We start from the raw sequence: 19,434 nt of genomic DNA, 5'->3' as shown, positions 1-19,434 counted from the left end.
TCGTCATGGTGTTCTGTAGATCTGCGGCACAAAAACCGGCACTGCCGTCAAACGCTCCGTGGACGTAAAACAAACATGGCGGCTGCCAGGGCGGTGGGTCCTGTCGTCAAGTGGAATCTTACCTGATGGTCAAACGTCACTTGTTCACAACTTGAACCTTTGAAGTTCTCAAATGCAAGTTAGTATGAGTTCAGGTGAGTTGTGGCCACGTGGTGCTGCTGTTTCTTTTAAACGTTACATTCAATGCTTGTTGTTTTTTCCTGTTTATAAAGTAAAAGTCAACAGTAGAATGCATTTCAGTTGCTCTGTCTACTCCCTCTGCTACACGCTGTTGTGCCAAAGCGCCCCTTGTTTACATGTGTCTGTGTGTGTGTTGCTTGCTTCACAGAGATGTCAGTGGTTCCAACCCCTCAAGGGGCAGTGGGTAAAAAGGGCAACAAGAAACTACAGTATCAGCAGCAGCAGCGTGAGAGGCGCACAGAGTGTATCCTGTGTCGAGTGTCCTTTCCAAGACGTGTGAGTGACCAAGATGTCTACATGTGGAGCAGCACTGGCTCATGTCAGATTGTTTTTAATTGACCACATGGATCCTTCTCACCTGCTCTTTATTCTCTCTGACACAGGAAGCACATGAGCACGTGCATGGGATGCAGCACCACAGAGAGCTGGAGTCAGTGCTGGGCAGGCGAGTCCATTCCGTCTAATGAAAACATCTCTATCCGTTCAATTGATGATATAGAACAGTATTTAGTAGAATGGTTGCCTCTGCCAAAGCTGATCTCTTTCTCTTGCAACGACACACAAACACCTCGGACACAAACTGGATGAAAACAGCATAATTTGGTCCTTGTGAACAAAAAGGACGAATATGATTATTCCCAGGAAAGTGAGGTCCGTTCACAGGCGGTCACAGGAGACACATTCAGGACGTGTTGCCGACATGTGAACACAGTTACTCAACACGGGCCTGGGTCTCTCAGGATGGATGTTAATCCTCATATATATTACTCTCCTAAATGTGTCAAAATTGTTAAATTCAGTGATACAAATATTCCTGGATCCGTTCCTCTATCCAGATCTGCCCCAAATTTTGACCCATTAAATTCTGTGGTATTTTTCTGAAATCTCAGGTGTAATATCAGCTCTGGTATTTGTTTTGATCCAAAACCTTTCCCCACATTTTGGAAGCCGAGATTTTGACATATACGTATATCTGATTTTTGTGTCCTTCGATGAACAGGGATGTGTTCCATGAATGCCAGGCGTGTAAGGTGTGCGACATGAGTTTGCGCGACTACACCCAGCACATCTCCACTCCGCTACACAGAGCAAAGTTGCAGGGCTTGATGTCTAGAAACACAAAGCCTCTTCCTCTGGTTAAGACTCTGAGCAATGAAGCAATCGCCCGGATCCTAGAGAGAAACAAGATGCTGAGGAAAGAGGAGTAAGAATTTCACCTTTATGTCATTATGATAATGGATGTTGCATTTGAATGAGTGTTTTGGCCTTTGGATGGGTATCTGGAGACAGTATCATGACTATCAAGAAATTTTGAGGGAGTCAGTGTTAAAGAGAAAATTAAATTAACATTGATTTGGAATGGTGGCATCAACCATACACCTAGATAAAACTAGGTCTATAGAAGAATGTACAGGGTTCTCACAAAGGCATCAACCTTCCACTTTACACCATGCAGACAGAGGCAGCATTGGGAATACAGGAGCTGGAATTCCACGAGCAGTCTTTTTATTGAGGACACAGACTTGTGATAGTCCAGTCTAGGGGAGATGGGGGCTAATGAGCAGCATGACCAGTCACAGGTGCAGACCAATCATGGTGATTCAACCACTAGAGGAGGAAAAAGACAGGAGCAAAGAAAAGAGACACAAACACACTGCTCCTGTCTGGCACATAACAATGACTCTGCCTCTCTCCATCATAGGAAGAAACAAAAGGGAAAGAAGAAAAAGAAACAGAAGCAGATCGCGGCTCAGAAGCGTGTGGAGGAGGTACAGGGATCCACCAAGAAAAGCTCTGTGGCCTCCAACGTGGTGAAGATACAACAATCCAAAGAAGTGAACCAACAGACACAGCAACAGATGCAGCAAACCCTCCAGAAAGGTAGAAGCAATGTTGTTGTCCAAAACAAGGAGAACAAAGTGCTTAGTGTGCAAAGACCTGTTTGGAGAAGTGAAATGCCTCCGCCGAATCAAAGTGCAAGACTGGCCGGTCCTTTGGGACCACCTGCTGGCAGACCTTGGCATCGCGATCATGTCAGCGAACAGTTCCAACAGCCGGGTTGCCACATGAGTTCCAACACAATGTGCCAGATGAGGTACAGTGACAACTTTTCTGTCCACAACCAGCATGTGAATGTGGAGCACTCACAAACATGGAGAGCTGTTAACAGACCACCAAATTACTATGACGGTGGCAGGCCTGACTTGTCTGAGCAAAGGACATGGCCTGACAAACGCCACTATGATGACTATTACAGCAGGCAGTATAGGGGAGCCACCATGTTTGATAACAACCAGAATGAGTGGCCTAGATTTCCTCAACGGGGACAAGAAAGTTCACATCGATTCTCTAGTCCTGCTCCAGCGAACAGATCCTCCGGTGCAGCTCCGCTCATGGATGTCGACGTCATTAAGATGTTGAGGCAAATCAGAAGAACGCTGGGTGTGAGGGAGCCATGCAGAGCAGATCGTGAAGCCAGGAGGCAGAACGTTGAGGCAAGTGACCAGGTGGTTGATCGCAGCACCACACAACAGGCTGGAGCCGCGGAAGGTCAACCTTCAGGTGCTGCAAGTACATCTGTGCCATGTCCACAGGTCGCCACCTTTGTACCTGAAGCACCGACTGATGTTCGTCCTCCCAATGCTGCTCCTGCCACACCAAAACAGACCACTGTCGAAGTAACGCAAGAAATGACCGGATGCGCAGGCAGCGCCACATCCTCTGAGCAAAGCAGCCCCAGGGTTCGAATCGCCCATGAACCAAGAAGAAGAAGTCCGGCTGGGAAGGAGGCTGGACGGAAATCGCTCAACTCATCAGGGGCCAAGAACAAGCTGAGCTGGAGTGAGATGTACAACAAGAGGAAAAGAGAGGGGTCGGTCAGCATCACAAGAACTCCCAGGTGAGCAAACCACCATCAAAACACATGTAAACATCTTTTATTTACTATGTGCAATATATATTTACTTGAGTTGTATTTACTTTGAAAAATATTTTGCTATTATTTAATCTTCATCGTTGATCTCTTTCCATCGGCCTTTGGTGTTTCTCCGTTTCAAATTGATGAGGTTTCCGATGGTGCTACCTCAGTTCCTGTCTTGCTCTATTGTTTTTATTTTATTTTATTTCATTTGGATTATTTGACTCTGATTCTTTTTGTGTTGCATTGTTTGTATCATAAGTGCTATACAAATTAAGTCTGTTTCATTTATATGTGTCATTATGTGTGTTTAGGTCAAGAATAGAGTCGTCGAACCCTCCACCTGAACACAGACCGGACTCTGACCTGCCTCTGTCCGAAGGCTTCCAGTGGGAGTCGATCCCAGTCAGTCCTTCAGAGACCCACTTGACTTTGCCGCCGTCAGCCCAGGACACGACCGAGATCGACTCCCACAGGGACGAACAGTCGGGGTCTTTGATGCAGGAGCCTGGCTCATCAGGTCAGGGTGCGGGCAGTCCCACAGTACCAGCAGGCCCCGTCCAAGCAGAGCCAAGCGGGGAGCTTGAGAACGGAGGTTTGAGTCGAGCCAAAAAGAGGAAGCAGCACAAGGTGTGTAGAATATTGTCCCAGAACAAAGTTCCCCACCAAATTCTTATTTCTTAGATTCTTAAATTCTTGTTGTGATATAGTTATAGTAAATTTTTTTTTTACAGGATGATGACATTTCTGTAAAGGAGACAAAAAGAAAAAAGAAAAGAACAAATTCAAACAAAGGTAATTCTTACATTTTTTTCTACTGTAACATGAATAACACCAAAAGTAATGCATTACAACGTGTAACCTAGATTTAAAGATTTATGGCGTTTTCAGTCATTTCCACTTCACAGTAGATGAATGAAAACTTTATCCACATCACATGTTGTTGTAAGGCTGTGAGAATACTGCAAAAATGAAAATGACACAAGCACAAATGTATTAACATGGACTTCAGACATTTATTATGTGAAACTCAGTTATGTTTCCCAACGTTGTCCACTTGCAGATCAGGGTCTCATGGACCAGCTGCTGGCCGTGTCTCTGAGGGAGGACGAGCTGAGCCACTCGCTGCAGGATTTGGACATTTCTCTGATCCAGGCTCGAAACGCGCTGCAGGTGGCCTACGCAGAGGTCCAGAGAATTCTGTTTCTGAGACAGCAGGTAACTGCTCTAGTGAAAGAAAAATGTTATCTTTTCCTTTTAGATGTCCATTCAAAGATTTGCATTAAACGTTTCCTGTTTTTAGTTTTATGCCGAGGTCAACACTCTGAGAGCAAAACGCATTGAGATCCTGCAGGGGATGCAAGGTACTGACTAATCCAACATAGAAATTGTGGTCTAAATGGTTTAGCAAACGAAAAAACAGTTTCTTATTGTTTTCCTCAGGAGCGTCTAACATAACCACTGTCTCATCAGCAGGCGCCGATGCTCCCCTGCAACCAAGACACTGTCCCCCTCCTTCCTCTAGTGCCTCCTTGGCTTCCTCCAGCCAGCAACCGTCTGCCACGACAGTAAAGGAAGAAGCCACAGCTTCACAGGCCAGACCGTTTGTCTTCTCCAGCACAGACGCACCTCACGTACCTCTGAACCAACCTGTGCCTTCATTTCCCTCTGAGCTTCCCCCCCCACTGCTGCTCGGACCCTCACACCCAGCTGCTCCCACCACCTCTGCTGCTGCTGCAGCCTTGACGTCAGCACTAGTCAATGATGATGGGAACGAGAGCGCCGACTCCGGGAAAATGATGGAGCCCTCCGACCCGGTGGTTATCAACATTGATGAATCGGACGACGAGGACTTACCCGAGGGGGTCCCGGATGGTTCAGCTCATCCAGAGCAGCAGGTCTCAGGTGTTGAGCTGAGTTCTGCCAGCACACAGACGTTTCCGCAAAAGGAGGTTGACAGGTGAGATTCAATATCAGGCTCATGTCGGAGCTATGGACATTATAGGGATCTGCAGTTTCAGTTATGTGAAATGTGATCCACCATTTTCTCTTGGTCCTTCAGAAAGATTAAGATTTCTTTGCCAGTGAAAGCTGCCAAATCTCCTGCAGGTGACTAGCATCCCTCCTTTTAAATAAATGCACCAAGTGAAGATTAAAAGATGTTAAATCAATAAAATCCTCCATGTTTCAGTGTCTGTTGAGGATGAGGAGGAGCCGTCGCTGGGGGAGTTTCTGAGTCACGCCGGGCCCGTGCACGGCATGCAAGTCCACAGGCGCCTGTTGTTCACATGTTCAGGGGACAACACAGCACGAGCCTACTGTCTGAGGGTGCGTTGTCCAGGCACTTCACACTGACATATGCCTCTTTAGACTGCCCAGAACAAAGCAGCTGAGTCCTAATACTATCAAATCAAATATATTTCCATATGTCCTGTAAAAAACATTTAAGTTCTCATACACCTTGAAATCTGCTGGTATCAAGTCTCCTCATGAAACGTGTCTGCCCTGTTTCTCTGTGAATCCAGACCAGGGAGAGCAAAGCCGTGTTCCAGGGTCACACCAACAAAGTCAACTGCCTGCTGGTGTCAATCCTCCCCCACTCCCCGACGCCTCGCCTCTACACCGGATCAAGTGACCAGACCATCCGCTGCTACAGCGTGAAGGTGCAGAACACCTGACCCAGTTACAATTACACTGTCAATCATTCCAGTGGTTGCTGTCACCTGAGCTGTAGTCTCTCTAAGGAGTTACTGATTTGTTTTTTTTAAATTGCTGAATTATTTATGGGTTTTTAACCCTCGTACTTAAAACTGTACATCCATGTCTTTTCACCTTTAGTCAAAGAAGTGTCTGCAGCAAACCTTTTTAACAGACAGAGTGCTGTGTTTGCACATAGCCTGGAACACTCTGTACGCTGGACTCGCCAATGGATCAGTCGTTAGCTATGATTTAAGGGTGAGTGACTTGGGTTGATTTCCCACGGGAGAAGTTGGAGTATTTGAGTGATCAACCTAAAAATATTTGATTAGTTCAAACTTAAGTTCCTAAAGTACATATATAATACAGAGTCCACATTAAGCGGTTAAACTATGAACCTCAAGACACAAATGTCCCGATTGAAACCCAATGAAAGTAATTTCCTCTCATGTTTTCATCAACTTCATCTCATTAGACCCTGAGGCAGCTCGATGTGTTTGAATGCCACGGCCCTCGAGGGGTGAGCTGCATGGGCACGGCGCAGGAGGGCGCCCGCCGGGTGCTGCTGGTCGGCTCCTACGACAGCACCATCAGCGTACGGGACGCCAAGACCGGCCTGCTGCTGCGCTTGCTGGAAGGTCACACCAAGACGGTTCTCTGTATGACGGTGAGGGGAGGAAACTGACATTTAATCATGCAACTTAAATTACCTCTGTCCACGTAAGGAAAATTTTAGCAGATTCTCAAACGTTCACGTGTAACGTGCACGTGATGTTTATATATTCTATTTTTTTTCTAAGCATGAACATATTTCATAAGGGTTGACTCAGGAGAAATGAATTAGACTCGCGTTGTGGTTTTCAGGTGGTGAACGACCTGGTCTTCAGCGGCTCCTGTGACACATCCGTTCACGCCCACAACTTCCATGTAAGTGGGTTATTTGAATCAAGAGAATCCCTGTGCCTGACGGTGCCTGTCCTGATTCATTCTTTATATCAAACTCTTGTGCTTTCAATATAATCTATGTCGTCCGCTGTCTCTTGTAGACGGGGGAGTTGCTTCGTGTCTACAAGGGTCACGGTCACGCCGTCACCTCAATCGTCATCTTGGGGAAGGTGATGGTGACGGCCTGTCTGGATCAGATGGTCCGCGTTTATGAGCTACAGGTATTCATGACTCTGGAAACCAACTAATTACTGATGGGAATGATTTGTGTATTTTAATTTCTTTGAGTTTTGAGTAGCAGACAAACTTTCGTTCAGTCCCTAATGCTTCAGCATCCAATGACGAATACCTGAAACAATCTCACTATAATTAGTTTTTAAAGTTAATTTAGGTTTGTGTCTTGAATTAAGATCGATTCGGTATCTTCAATTTGACTTTCTGAAGCAATTTGTATTTTAGGTTTTATGTGTGGACTGTATTTGTTTTCTTTCTCCTAGTCCCACGACTGTCTGCAGGTGTACAAGGGTCACAGTGACATGGTGATGTGCATGACCATTCATAAGAGTGTGGTAAGTGCAGAAGAGGGATTCCTTTTTACAAACAATGCTCATTTCCCCAGTGTGGTTTGATTTTGTTGTATTTACGTGGTTTTGTTCTCACCTCAGATCTACACAGGCTGCTACGATGGCAGCGTTCAAGCTGTGAAGCTCAACTTGCTGCAAAACTACCGCTGCCTGGTAAATATCCAGCTTCAATTTTTAAGAAGATATTTAATGATTTAACGGAATTGTGTCTTTACCTTTGTCCAGTGGCAGAACTGCTCTCTTATTTTTGGCATGGAGGAGCACCTACTGCAGCATCTTGTCGGCGATCACAGCAAACCCAATCTGCAGATGGCGAAATGTCGCTGGAGAGGCTGCGACAAGTTCTTCTCCACTCAACAGTCGGTTCAACAGGTATTGAGCTCGTTGCTTTGTTCTAAATGTTGATCGCCATATTTGAACACAGAGTCGTGAAAGCTGCTTGTGCTTCTTGCAGAAGCTTCCTGACCACATGCAGAACCACGTGAAAAACGACAGTTATACACAACCGGAGCCAAGGTGAAGTGGAGTGTCATCCATGAATACAGTTCTCATGTTGTTTCAGGATTTCTTTAGTTGTTTCTTTACATTTGTTCAGCATCTCAGCCTCTAATCCCTTCTTAAAAGAGGTGTGAACTCCACTTGATCACATGAAGCTGTTTCGTGAAGAGGGTCAAGACGTGCCGAGACGTTCAGGGTCAAACTGAACTCTTTCAGTCTCTAATTTACCAGCAATTCAACTTTATTTCTTGAGCCAAATAATTCATTACCCTTTTTTGTAAATACATGACCTGCGGGTTTAGACACCATAGAATGTACAGCACTTAATACGCCTCTTCAGAACTGGCAAATGCAAAGCAACTATGCAGCACTGATATAAAAACCTCAGTATGTTTGAGAAGCAGCTCATCTTGTCAATTAAAGTTTAAGCTGCCGTGTTTTGCTTTATATTGACAATTGGCTCTAAAGTGGAGGTTGTGGGTTTTTGTTTGACTTGAGTATTTGAGGTAAAGGAGAAAGAATGAAAGCTGAACATGGATCAAATTAGATGAAATCTCATCCATCGGTAACTGGTAACTCCCTCGTCCTAATCTATTCTCTCTTCATCAAACCGAACTGAATTATTTCTCTCATTGAAGATTTTTTGAAGATAATCAGACTTAACTTGCTGGTTCACTTCATTCTTTCTTGAACGAGCTGTTCAGGTTATTAACTCCAGATTTTAAAATCTAAAGGCTGATATGGAACAACCTTTAGTTTACATATAAAATTATTTCAGGTTTGTGTTTTTCATTCATTTCTTCCTTAGACTCTTGTGAGAACTTGATCAATATCACAATTAATTAAATCCTGATGTGGTGACTTGAGGTTTGGTTATTGAAACATTTTGAATTGAATGTGGAAATTGTGTTACTTTACACATTTATGGGAGAATTCCTTTTGAGGAAACCCTCTTGTCCTCTAAGTGACTTTATAAAACACATCATCTTTCTGAGTGATGGAAGAAAGAAGTGACAGTTGATAGATTTATAGTTTAACTTGAACAAGGCTGTATTCATGATATGGTCTGTATTTCACCTCACTCACATAAAATCCATACTGTAAGTGTACAGCAATAAAAAGACAAATTGCATTCACAGTCTTCGCCTCCTGTATATTTAAAAACTAAATACATTAAGCAACTCTGAAGATTTCTGGATACGACATCAAGACTTTGTTGTAACTGTGCAAAACTACACTTAGTCCAATTAGCCTTAAGGAAAAGAGAAATAAGTCAAAGTTTGTGTCGGCAGCAACATCCGGGGCCAGGAGGGGGATTTAAGAATACATGGTGAGCTGGAGCCACTGCAAAGAGAGGAAAACAAGAATAAAGGGTTTCATTACTCATTTCAATGATGTCAATGTTAAATATAACTATAAACATGGACTCAAATTAACAATACATCTGGATTTCCTGCTTTGGAGCAAAATGCTGAAAATGAGCCGCACCTCCAGGACGTTGAGTTTAATTATTCCATCTCCGTCTTTGTCGAAGGCATTAAAAGCTCCTGCAAGAGACGAGATCAGCAAATCTTCATCATTGTCTTTTTTTAACTACACATTGAACTCATGTGGTTGAGCTGAGCTATAGTTGGTCGTGCAAAGGTTCTTGTATTTGTAGTTTTTCAACACTGGTTTAGTAAAAAAGAAAAGCTCTTGTGTACAAGAAAATGATCAGAATATGAATAGCTCGTAGTAAAATTATATGAATACTTACTGAACATTCCCTCTAGCCTCACAAAACAGCAGATGTAACTGTCAAAGTCGACGTTGAGGTGTTGATCGGCGTAACGCATCGCTATGATGTCATAAAGCTGTTTGTTGAGTTGAAACCCTTCACATGGAGAGAAAGAAACAGAAGCTCAAGATTGAATTATACAAATAAAGTTTCCTCATGATTAATCAGTGGTTGGAAAAAAAAAAAAAAAAAAATCTAAAGTAAACACAGAGAACGATTCTTTAAGTGGTGGATTCTGTTGTGTTGTGTTTCTCACCTGCGTCATTCACAGCGTTCCTCATCTCAAAACTACTGATGGAGCAATTTTTGTCTTTATCATAGCGCTTGAAGATCAGCTGCAAACACACAGACACCGACGATCAGAAGAAGACCTGGAGGGTTTTGTAGAATTTAAAGGTACAGGCGGCTGAGAACACATTACCTGCCACTCCTTGATCTTTTTCCACAAGTGCTTGAACTCCTGTAGATTCAGTTTTCCGGTCCCATCGGTCTGAGAGACGTTCAGTTAGGAACAAAACATGTGACATCGCTTGTTGACCCCTTTTAGAAAGTTTATGTTGGATTTCTGTGCTGTGATTTTGTTTTTACGGGAGAATCTGTGGTCTAACCTCCGAGTTTTTTGATTAAAAAGTCAGCAGCTCCACTGGGTAACTAGATATTACAAGGGGGATTAAAACCAACAACCTGTTGAAGCCATCTTCAGGCAGCACAAGGCTTATCTGCTGTTACCCACACACACACAGACACTTGAACCAGCTGACAGGATACATCCATCAAGGCGATCATACTCCGACACGTCTCGAGGCTGAAACCTTCTTTGGTCTTGATGTCAGCATCTGTGGAAAAGTAGAACCAAATTTGAGGGATTGCAACATGGCACAGACTGTGAGGATCGCCCTGATCTTCTCAGCTCACTCACGTTTGGAGAGAACGTTCTTCATGATGGTCTGGAGTTCGTTGGCACAGATCTGCATGTCCTGACGGAGGGAACGGAGGATGCGATTCAATCTGGGCTCGATTAGAACTCGGCGTGTTCACACTGTGTTGTCCTCGGTCTCACTGGTACTCACCTCACCAGAAATCTGCTGGTAAATGGCCCTGAACTGTTTTTCCTCTTCAGTCTCCTCCTCAGGTTCCAACAGTTTTCGCTGAAGAAACAGATGAAAGAACGATTTATCCTTTCTTTCTGGTGCTAATAACTCTATTCATGAGTTTTTTAAATCTGTATGTTGGAAAATAGAGAAATAATGACAAATGAGATTTTGAAGTTCAAGAGCTTTCTGATAAAAGTGTGTAAAGGTTACATACATTTTAAAACTGTAATTTGTATACCTTTTATCAGGATTATTCTATGTTTGGACATAATCAGCTTTTAGCCAGCATTTTTGCTCCGGTCTTATTTGTGTGATGCAACTAGCTAAATTCGACCTTCGGGCATCAAAATACATGCACCCATTAAAACTTAGAAAAAAGTCAAAAAATGAGCTTCAGCTGAAAACTGTGTTCTGGCCTTGTAGGTTAGAGTTGTAATAAATTGTATCATCTGCATAGAGGAGGACTTTTGAAAGCAAATGAGCAAGATGTTGTTGACTTTGGTCAAAAATACTGGTTTATTTAGTCCAGAAGGGGGCAGTATACAAGGAGATCATTTGAACGACTGGCCTCGTGGGAAAACAGGTGCAGCTGCCACTTGAGATAATTTGGCTTCAAACGCGATTATTTTATTCCCAGTGAGGTTATATGACCTGGTCGAGATTGCATTACAGAGCCATCAGTCAGGACGACAGGTCAAAGGTCACACTGAGCTATTTGTAATGTGGTTGCACTGTTTTTGTTTTAAATAAAAAGAAACACTGACTATCTATTCACACTCTGTTCCCACAACAAGGAGATTACCTTTGGCTTCTTCTTCTTTTCCCCCCGGATGCCGTCATGCTCAATCTCTTTGTTGGCTCGCGCTCTGTCCGACACAAATACAATAGGCTGGCATGTGGGTCACGGCGCCGTTGGCAAGAGGAGCGAAGGGTTATAAAAGACAAGCAGGACAGAAAAGACCAAGTTACTTTTAAAGTTATTCCACTGGTTAGAATCTGTATATTCAATGATGGGACAAACTAACTGATAACGTTGCACAAAGCTGACGTGTGATGATGAGAAGCAGCGGTGGGAAGCAGATTTTAAAAAGAAAATCCACTGACATGCACGTGTTACCTTTTCCTTCTTTCTGTTGTCTTGCTGATGGCCGATAAGACAAGGAAGGACAGAAAGATGAAATGAGAGGAAACGGAGGGAAACACTTGAATACTGAGGTGTGTTAGTGACTCGTAGGGAAAACAATGAGTAAACATACAGTGTGCACTGAGACAAGACAAGAGATTTAAATAGAGTTGATGGAATATGAAGGAGACGAAAACAGGATTATAATATGTCAAATTCAGATGCCATGAAAGTAGAGCATGACCATATTCAGGTTTTGTCCCTGGGATGTTTAGGGTCAAGGATACTGACCCAGGATTTGTATCCTCATGAAAACCTTTCCATAGACAGATTTGTTTTTCTATTGGTATTGGTGTATGGTTTTAAAGAAGATCTGTTACACGCATCTTAACAAACCCTACACATGAGTCATTTCACTGCTTCAGTATTGGTCACAATCATTAAAGTATATTTCAACCTCACTCCTTCTTTAATCATGTGGCAAACCTGGATTTTTCCGGACTCGATGGTGTTCTCCGCCTCCCTGTGAGGGGAAACACACACATTAGCATTCTGAAGCTCCGATAATGACCCTCATTTAAAGGCTTTGCTATATTTTGCACTCTTTCTGTCAACAACCTCTCAAAATAACATCAGCTACAGCACCAAACGTGCGCAGCAGCCCACCCTCAGCGATCCTTACTCGGACATGCTCTGCTTCTCGGAGAAGACCCTGAGGAGGAACTCGCCCTCTTGATGGGCCTCAAAGGTTGTGGGGAGGATGGCGTACTCTCCTGGCGGCAGACGGAAACGCTCCGTTACCTCGCGCAGGTTGATGTAGGCCTGGCATTTGGCCTTTGAGGCTGTGTAGAGGAAGAAGTCCTTCTGCAGATGCTGATTCTGTCCACACATCTGGGTATGGGAAAAGAAAAGCAGTGAAAGTGTGGAAATGGTGAGAGAAGAATGGTGAGAAGGGGATGAGCTACAAGTAAAGGGAAGAAGTAATATTTAAGGATTATAAATAAACGCGGGTGAATTAACTGGAGGATTTAGTAAAGTTTGACCAATGATATAACTACATATACTCCTAAAGTGAAAACACAAATTTCTGGAGACACAGGTCAATACAGAGAAACCACTGACTTCATCACAATAACGTCCTTCTCCGTGATGGGCATACCTCCTTTGGTACCTACAGAGACACAGAGGAAGTTCAGAGTTTAGCTCCAGTGAATGCACATGGGCATTGAAGGCTGAGGTGTTTGAGATCACTACCTCGTAGATGGAAAACCCGATGGTGAGGAACTTGGCCCCCTGATGGCGCTGCATCCGTCGACCTTTCTGCATCAGAGCCACGACCAGAGTGCAGGCCACCATTCCATCCTCTGGGTCGTCGTCCTCCTCATAAAGCTGCAGCCGATACTGAGGGTTTGTCCAAAATGTGTCTGGAAAACACAGAAAGTAAATAATAGAGAAAAAACACGAGCAAAGATGACACTTAGAGAGTTTGAAGGCTGAAGTCTACCTGGGAAGTTCCTGCAGCCGCCAGCCGAGCTGCCTCTCACCCAGCGGCCCTCGTTGACCGACACGGACCAGCTGTTTCTCTCGTCGCCCTGCAGCGCGTCGGGGGTCAGGTTACACATCTCCAGCTTCGTGAAGGTCCTCTTGAAATCATCGAAAGACATCCTGGATGGGAACGTGAGGGAGGACGGTGGCAAGAGAACAACATTTAAATAGATGGAACCTTCGACTTGTTGGTGATGGTTGATATGAATGTCATGGTTCAATAAAGTGCTGAGAGGCCAGAGTTAGAGATGTGGTCAAATAAATGTCACAGTGGTTTCACTCACCAGAACTCACTCTCCTCCACAGTCTGTTTCTTTAGGTTCTCCTTGTCCGCGATGGAAATGGTCGACCACTCTTTGGAACTGTGGAAAAAATATTACCACATTAATAAACCCTTATTAGCACAAAATAACACTAACATTAACAATAACACATGATATTGGAAGACTTTTATTAGACTCACTTTGCACTCCACGGTCCCTTCCATAGCACCCAGCCCCAGGGGTTGCGCAGGCGAATCAGGCGAATTTTGGTGTCCTTTGCAACCTCATCACACTAGAACGACATCTCATCAGCGTTACTGGAGAATACACGACATAAAAATACCACGTGTGCATTTAGAGAAAGCAAAGGTTTATCTTTACCTCCTCCAGGCCTATGATGGAGTAGGCGTGGCCTTTGACCAGCCCCTGACCAGTCCGAGTCTCCATTTCACTGGCTGAGACGACCTGAGGGACACAACATATGTTACAGACTGGATTATCTTTTCACAACATCATTTCAATCTATCTTTGAATCTATTCTGCTACAAATCATTAAAAAGTTAAAGGGGGACGACAGAAATCGAACTGTATCGTCTCTTATTGTGAGAAAAAATTGTTAATTTGTGAAACAGTCTGATTAACATGGGGAAATAAAACTGTCCTGCTGATCTTCCATTTGTTCAGAGCCAAGTCAAATTGATTTCAGATTTTTATGTTGTACCAAGAACCTTAAGGGAACAGTGCAAACCACTGTACCACCATGCCACCCCCTCCGTTTGTAATGTCAATTGTTGTATTTCATTCTTGTTTAGTGTCTTTTCTGTCTTTTCTTCGTTGACTCTGTCCTCCACCACTCACATCTATGGAGCAGCCCATCAGCGAGCCTCGCTCCAGCGCCTTCTTCATGACGGTGTAGAGATCTTTAGACGCCGCGGACAACTCAAAGAACTCGGTAACGCCACCTGTGAAATCCTCCATGGCTTCCAATGTGTTCCCCCCCTTCAGAGCCTCGTAAGAGCCATGCAACCTGAAGGGGGGGAGAGAGAGAGAGAGAGAGAGAGAGAGAGAGAGAGAGAGAGAGAGAGAGAGAGAGAGAGAGAGAGAGAGAGAGAGAAGGCTTGAATTTGTTATGTGTCTACAGCCAATATGAGAAACAATGGTACAGTGTGTGTGTGTGTGTGTGTGTGTGTGTGTGAAAGATATAAACCTCACATAAACCAAGAGAGGTAATGAGGTCACAGGTCATTGGTTTCAAGTGTCAATCGTCTCATTTGACAGATCATCTTGAATTAAGACTTTAAATTCAAGTGAAATGATTTCACGTCCCTAGGCTTTTACTTTTTCAATTAGAGAGGAGTAAAAGTTAGGAACCAGACTCAAGCCAATTTGAACTTCAACACATGGGAGGTAAAGATTTGAACGCCACCACTTTGCAGGGGGTGGGGGGGTGGGGGGGCGACATTAATAGACTCTGCTTACTTTGCATAGGCCTTTTCCAACAGCGCGCTCCAGAACTCGTTCTTTCTGAAAGATTTGGTGAACACCAGCTGGTTGTTGCAGGTGGGGATGCGGTCGTCCACGACCACGTCGATCCATTCGCCATAACGCCAGAACTGAAAACAGGACAAACAGAACGGGAGGAAAACAGAGTCAGGAAGGAGACAGCTGAAAAATGTTTTTCTTAAAAGTTGAATGTCGCTTTTCTTGTTTGTATCCCCTCAAGGTTTACTTACTAACCTAATCAAATGAAATCTCTGAGTTGGGTTTTCAAAGATGATTTTTAAAGAACATGAAACTTGGCTTGTTTGTTTCACAGTGTGTCAGATGTTCATGTCAAAACCTGGAAGTGGAAGATGCCGGCGTAGTTGTCAGTGAAGCTCTGGTCTGGAGGGATCACTCTGTACAGCAGCTTCTCGTTCAGCGTCAGGCAGGCGATGGCAGCGAGCAGCCAGCAGTCACCTGTCACAGCAGATTCATGAAAACACAAGATAGTGTCAAAAACTGTTCTTCTGTAGGTGTAAGCAATAAAGGGTTGTCATGGAGGCAAATGGGAAATCTGGGAAAGGAGAAAGAGTGAGAAATAATTTTTTATATTAAACATTTTAACATTTCCAGACTTGTTCTTATCCTTTCTTCCTCTGGTTCATAATTATGTGTTTGGATGTTTGAAAACTATTTATCTGAAAGCAGGAACTGTTGAAATATTACCCAATTCTCCCTGACAGATGTCCGTCCTGTTGGCTCCGTCCACGATGAACTCAGGCTTGTCACAGATTTCCTGTCATTAAAAAAAAGGAGAGTTATATTTCTGAGCATGTTGTGAAATATCAATTCCATTTTCGGTATGAAACGATAGATTTACTAGCTGGAAAAATATCGGTAGGAAGTCCTGTTTAATAATTTCCCCTCCTCTCTTTACTGGATAATAATAAAAAGAGAGCTGAACTAATTTTAAACGTTAAGAGTAGGTCGATTTTTAGATTTTATTTAAACCAAGTACATTTGTTTGATATTTTTAAACGTTGCCTATTAAGTCAAATGTAAAAAAAAAGGAAAGACAACAACAGACATCTATGTTTGTTTCTTTGTCTTCTCAAGTTGTCAACGTCACAACAATTTAAAATCTACAACTCTACACTCGACCTGATTTATAACACGAGGACTTGACCCTGAAACCGGAGACGGGTTGGAGAATTTTTCCTGACTGTGTTGGACCTGGGACCCTGATGGCCCTCTGCTTTCACTGCATATCTATGAGGAGGCAGCTGTTAAAGGTCGACCGGTCGCGACTCTTTGGTCGTCTGTACAAGTGACAACGCTGCGGTGAAGCCGCCTCGACTCGTAACAACATATCTGTCGTGGTGGCACCGGTGACAGCTTCAGTGGGAACCATGGACCTCAGCTCGCTGGCGTGTTATCGGGCTGTCATCATGGAGCCGTTTGTTTATGAGAGGGAGTTCTTGTTGGTAGATTACAAGAGCTTTTGTATAAGTGATTTACAACTTGTGGATTTGAATCATGAACTTGTATGTTAAGATGGAGGATATGAAGCCAAAGCATCTCAATCTCGACCGGCTGCAGTATAGGTCTCAAACTCTGCTCCCTCCATGTTAGTGGATGGGACATGGACCAAACTAAAGAATCAAAGCACATGTCAAATCCCTTTTTTTCTCAAAGATGTTTTTTATAATGTCTTCCATCTTTATTGACAGTCTATGGTCCATATAATCTAAAGGGGTTCACAAGATAATTAAAGGAATAAAAATGAAAAAGTGTATTTCTGCTACACAGATTGTGCTTATGTTTTATGACATGTTTCTATTTGTCTGTCTTTTTCTTCTGAAATCCTTCAAATGACACAAGCAGAGGAGAAAAAACAGTAGATCAAGGCCAAACATGTGAAAAGTGATTTATACCACTGCCCTTTAAAACCTTTTGAAATCCATCAAATGAAATATGGGATTGTCAGAGAAAAATCCAATGTTGCAAAAAAACTCTTAATATCCTGAAGCTACAGTTTCAAGCATAAGAAAACAGGATGGTTGGAATAAAGATATGAGTGATCAGGTCTCATACAGAGTTTATTTAGAGGGTTCACAGCAGGGACTCGAGTCCCTTAATCACACGACTGACCATAGCTAAGGCCGTTAAAATGCAGCCTCATGTTCTGTATTTAGAGCGGGCACCACGGCTGACCCCTTGATGGGATTCATGTATCACTGGTCTCATCTGAATGTCTCAATCTGTCATCGGCCATTAAGTGGCCACCACCATCTCAATGTGTGCTCCACTGGATTTCACAAAGCTGAAACTAATAAAATGTCTTTGACGGGTGTTTAATAGTGGCCGGTAAAATTGATTTATAAATAACAACCAACATTTTACCTATTTATTTTCATGTTATTGTAAAAAAGGGTCAAGGAATAATGTGGGAATGAAAAGTCATTATATCAGCATCAATACTTAATCTTCATAACAGCATCATTAAACTGAGAGTGATTGATTTTCATGTTTTTGCTGTTTTTCGGTGTAGGACAATTGTTAAAAGTAACTCAGTATATTTACCCAATTACTGCATAATAGTTTACTTGAGTATTTCCATTTAATGCAACCTTTAGGACTGCTTTGACATTTTCGAACTGATCATACATATGAACCTATGAGCCAGTTAGTTTGGCTTAGCATAAAGACAGTGTGGAGCACCTAGCCTTGGTCGCTACTGAGGCAACTGAACCTGCCCACCAGCAGCTCATAGCCTCATTAATCAACACATTATATCGTGTTAATCTGTGGAAAAGCTGCATCCAAATATGATCCGTCCAGTGAACCAGTATAATAACAAACTTATCATTTAACTAGGAACTATTTCATTGTTAAACCTGAATATACCATCTATATGTATGGATTTATACATTATTATCGAATACATTTATGAAAATGATTGAAAATGTGGGACATTGCTACTTACCGCATTTGTTTTTGCATCAGTAATATTAATCCAAGCATGTATATACATGGTAAAATGGCCTAATACACACCAGTGTTTATATATCGCCAACTTCTGATATACTTATACTTATACCTATATCTAACTTTTAGCTGTTACAGTTAAATTTACAGGTCATGTGTTTGCATTACTGTGTATTGCTGTTTACATTACGTCAGTGTGTTGCCAGGCACTGTGAGTTGAGGGAGGCATAGTTTGTCAGCTCTGTGCCAAACACAGCTAAATGTCTGCTGACAACTGTAAGGCCTGCAGATCAGAACCATTTCATGCCAATCCAAACCCTACAAGTCCTTGTAAATCAGAATCAAAACCCTGAAGTCAACACTGAGTTGCCAATAGGCTTCTGAGCATTGACAGCGAGTGTCCTCCTGTCAGCTGTCGGTGATTGTAGAAGGTGACAACGCAGAGCAATGCACCCACGCAACTAATCCACCCACAACCACTCGGCCATATCAGCGTGTCATCTCAACCATGTGCTGCACAGGAAGCGCTGACAAACACATGGATCTTAGAGGAGAGCTTTTTGTAAACGTGCATGAGCCACTTTAGCTTTGAGTGTGACTTGGTGCCTAAAAGGACACAATGACGACAGACTGGAACTCACCGAGGGACGTTTCCACTCTATCTTCATGGAAGGTTTGCTACTGTAGAAGAGCGAGGAGTCGTTTGCAGGGAACAGGGGGTCCTCAAACACAACCTTCTTCTTCAAGTATTTGTCCCGCAGCTCCAAGAATGTCTTGAGACGCTTGGCATCCTTCACGGCCTCATTTCTGCTCAGGATGGCAGAGTAGATGGAGTTTGCCCCCACAGGAGGGTAATCGGCTTTGTCATCAGGCCCGAGTGACGCCTCAGTCTCCAGAAGCACCTTCAGTTGTATGTCTTCCACCAGAGGCACTTTCCCTTCATGTGTCTTGACCTCCATCTTATCTCAGTGTCCACCTCAGCCTGGTTCAGTTCTTAAAGTGGAGAACTTCCCTATTTGCAGAAATGAACTTGCAAAACAGCCCAAAGAAACTTCCTGTGTCCTCCTTGACTCCCCGGTGTTCACTTTTGGTTCCTTTTAAAAAAATCCAATCACTGCACATGAACAGTCACCGACCAACAGCTTCTCACACTCACACAGTCAGTGTTGTCTCCCTGAATCTAAATATAGGCCTCTTTTAAGGAGGGGAGGAGGAGAGAGATAGACCCTGACCCTGTCTCAACATTTTCAGGACACAGTGTCGTGCAGTTCTCTCGTCTGA

The 19,434-nt window shown here is 43.4% G+C and overlaps 2 protein-coding genes across 6 annotated transcripts; one reads left to right on the top strand and one right to left on the bottom strand.

Annotated features, from left to right (window-relative positions):
- Nucleotides 1-65: 65 nt before the first annotated feature.
- Nucleotides 66-9,019, top strand: znf106b (zinc finger protein 106b). 3 transcript variants are annotated; one of them, XM_062410683.1, is made up of 21 exons: nucleotides 66-194; nucleotides 389-516; nucleotides 624-685; nucleotides 1,241-1,444; nucleotides 1,943-3,139; nucleotides 3,472-3,787; nucleotides 3,892-3,952; nucleotides 4,221-4,375; nucleotides 4,461-4,521; nucleotides 4,634-5,117; nucleotides 5,220-5,266; nucleotides 5,349-5,485; nucleotides 5,683-5,820; nucleotides 5,996-6,112; nucleotides 6,330-6,521; nucleotides 6,719-6,781; nucleotides 6,901-7,020; nucleotides 7,297-7,368; nucleotides 7,465-7,536; nucleotides 7,609-7,755; nucleotides 7,838-9,019. In XM_062410683.1, exons 1-21 carry the CDS (start codon nucleotides 173-175, stop codon nucleotides 7,901-7,903), a joined length of 3,861 nt encoding a protein of 1,286 aa, XP_062266667.1. In that variant the 5' UTR covers nucleotides 66-172; the 3' UTR covers nucleotides 7,904-9,019. The 3 variants fall into 3 exon arrangements, with proteins under 3 accessions (XP_062266667.1, XP_062266666.1, XP_062266665.1); XM_062410682.1 differs by having other exon boundaries at nucleotides 4,631-5,117; XM_062410681.1 differs by having other exon boundaries at nucleotides 4,601-5,117.
- On the bottom strand, nucleotides 9,014-19,305 carry capn3b (calpain 3b). Of its 3 annotated transcripts, XM_062410684.1 has the most exons (23): nucleotides 18,795-19,305; nucleotides 15,892-15,961; nucleotides 15,524-15,642; nucleotides 15,163-15,296; nucleotides 14,542-14,710; nucleotides 14,065-14,148; nucleotides 13,884-13,975; nucleotides 13,705-13,782; nucleotides 13,380-13,540; nucleotides 13,130-13,299; nucleotides 13,035-13,046; nucleotides 12,558-12,766; nucleotides 12,362-12,398; nucleotides 11,870-11,893; nucleotides 11,555-11,641; nucleotides 10,729-10,806; nucleotides 10,578-10,635; nucleotides 10,427-10,494; nucleotides 10,080-10,148; nucleotides 9,915-9,993; nucleotides 9,638-9,754; nucleotides 9,370-9,428; nucleotides 9,014-9,225 (listed from the first exon to the last, which is right to left on the bottom strand). In XM_062410684.1, the coding sequence occupies exons 1-23, from the start codon at nucleotides 19,110-19,112 to the stop codon at nucleotides 9,199-9,201; spliced, it is 2,319 nt and encodes a 772-aa protein (XP_062266668.1). In that variant the 5' UTR covers nucleotides 19,113-19,305; the 3' UTR covers nucleotides 9,014-9,198. The 3 variants fall into 3 exon arrangements, with proteins under 3 accessions (XP_062266668.1, XP_062266669.1, XP_062266670.1); XM_062410685.1 differs by lacking the exon at nucleotides 11,870-11,893; XM_062410686.1 differs by lacking the exons at nucleotides 13,380-13,540; nucleotides 13,705-13,782; nucleotides 13,884-13,975; ... (4 more) ...; nucleotides 15,892-15,961; nucleotides 18,795-19,305 and having other exon boundaries at nucleotides 12,998-13,046; nucleotides 13,130-13,213.
- Nucleotides 19,306-19,434: the final 129 nt, after the last annotated feature.

The sequence above is a fragment of the Platichthys flesus genome, chromosome 18 (assembly GCF_949316205.1).
Source record: "Platichthys flesus chromosome 18, fPlaFle2.1, whole genome shotgun sequence".
Taxonomy (NCBI): Eukaryota; Metazoa; Chordata; class Actinopteri; order Pleuronectiformes; family Pleuronectidae; genus Platichthys; species Platichthys flesus.
The sequence above is the reverse complement of the archived record's forward strand: the minus strand, read 5'-3'. Positions and strand labels throughout refer to the sequence as shown.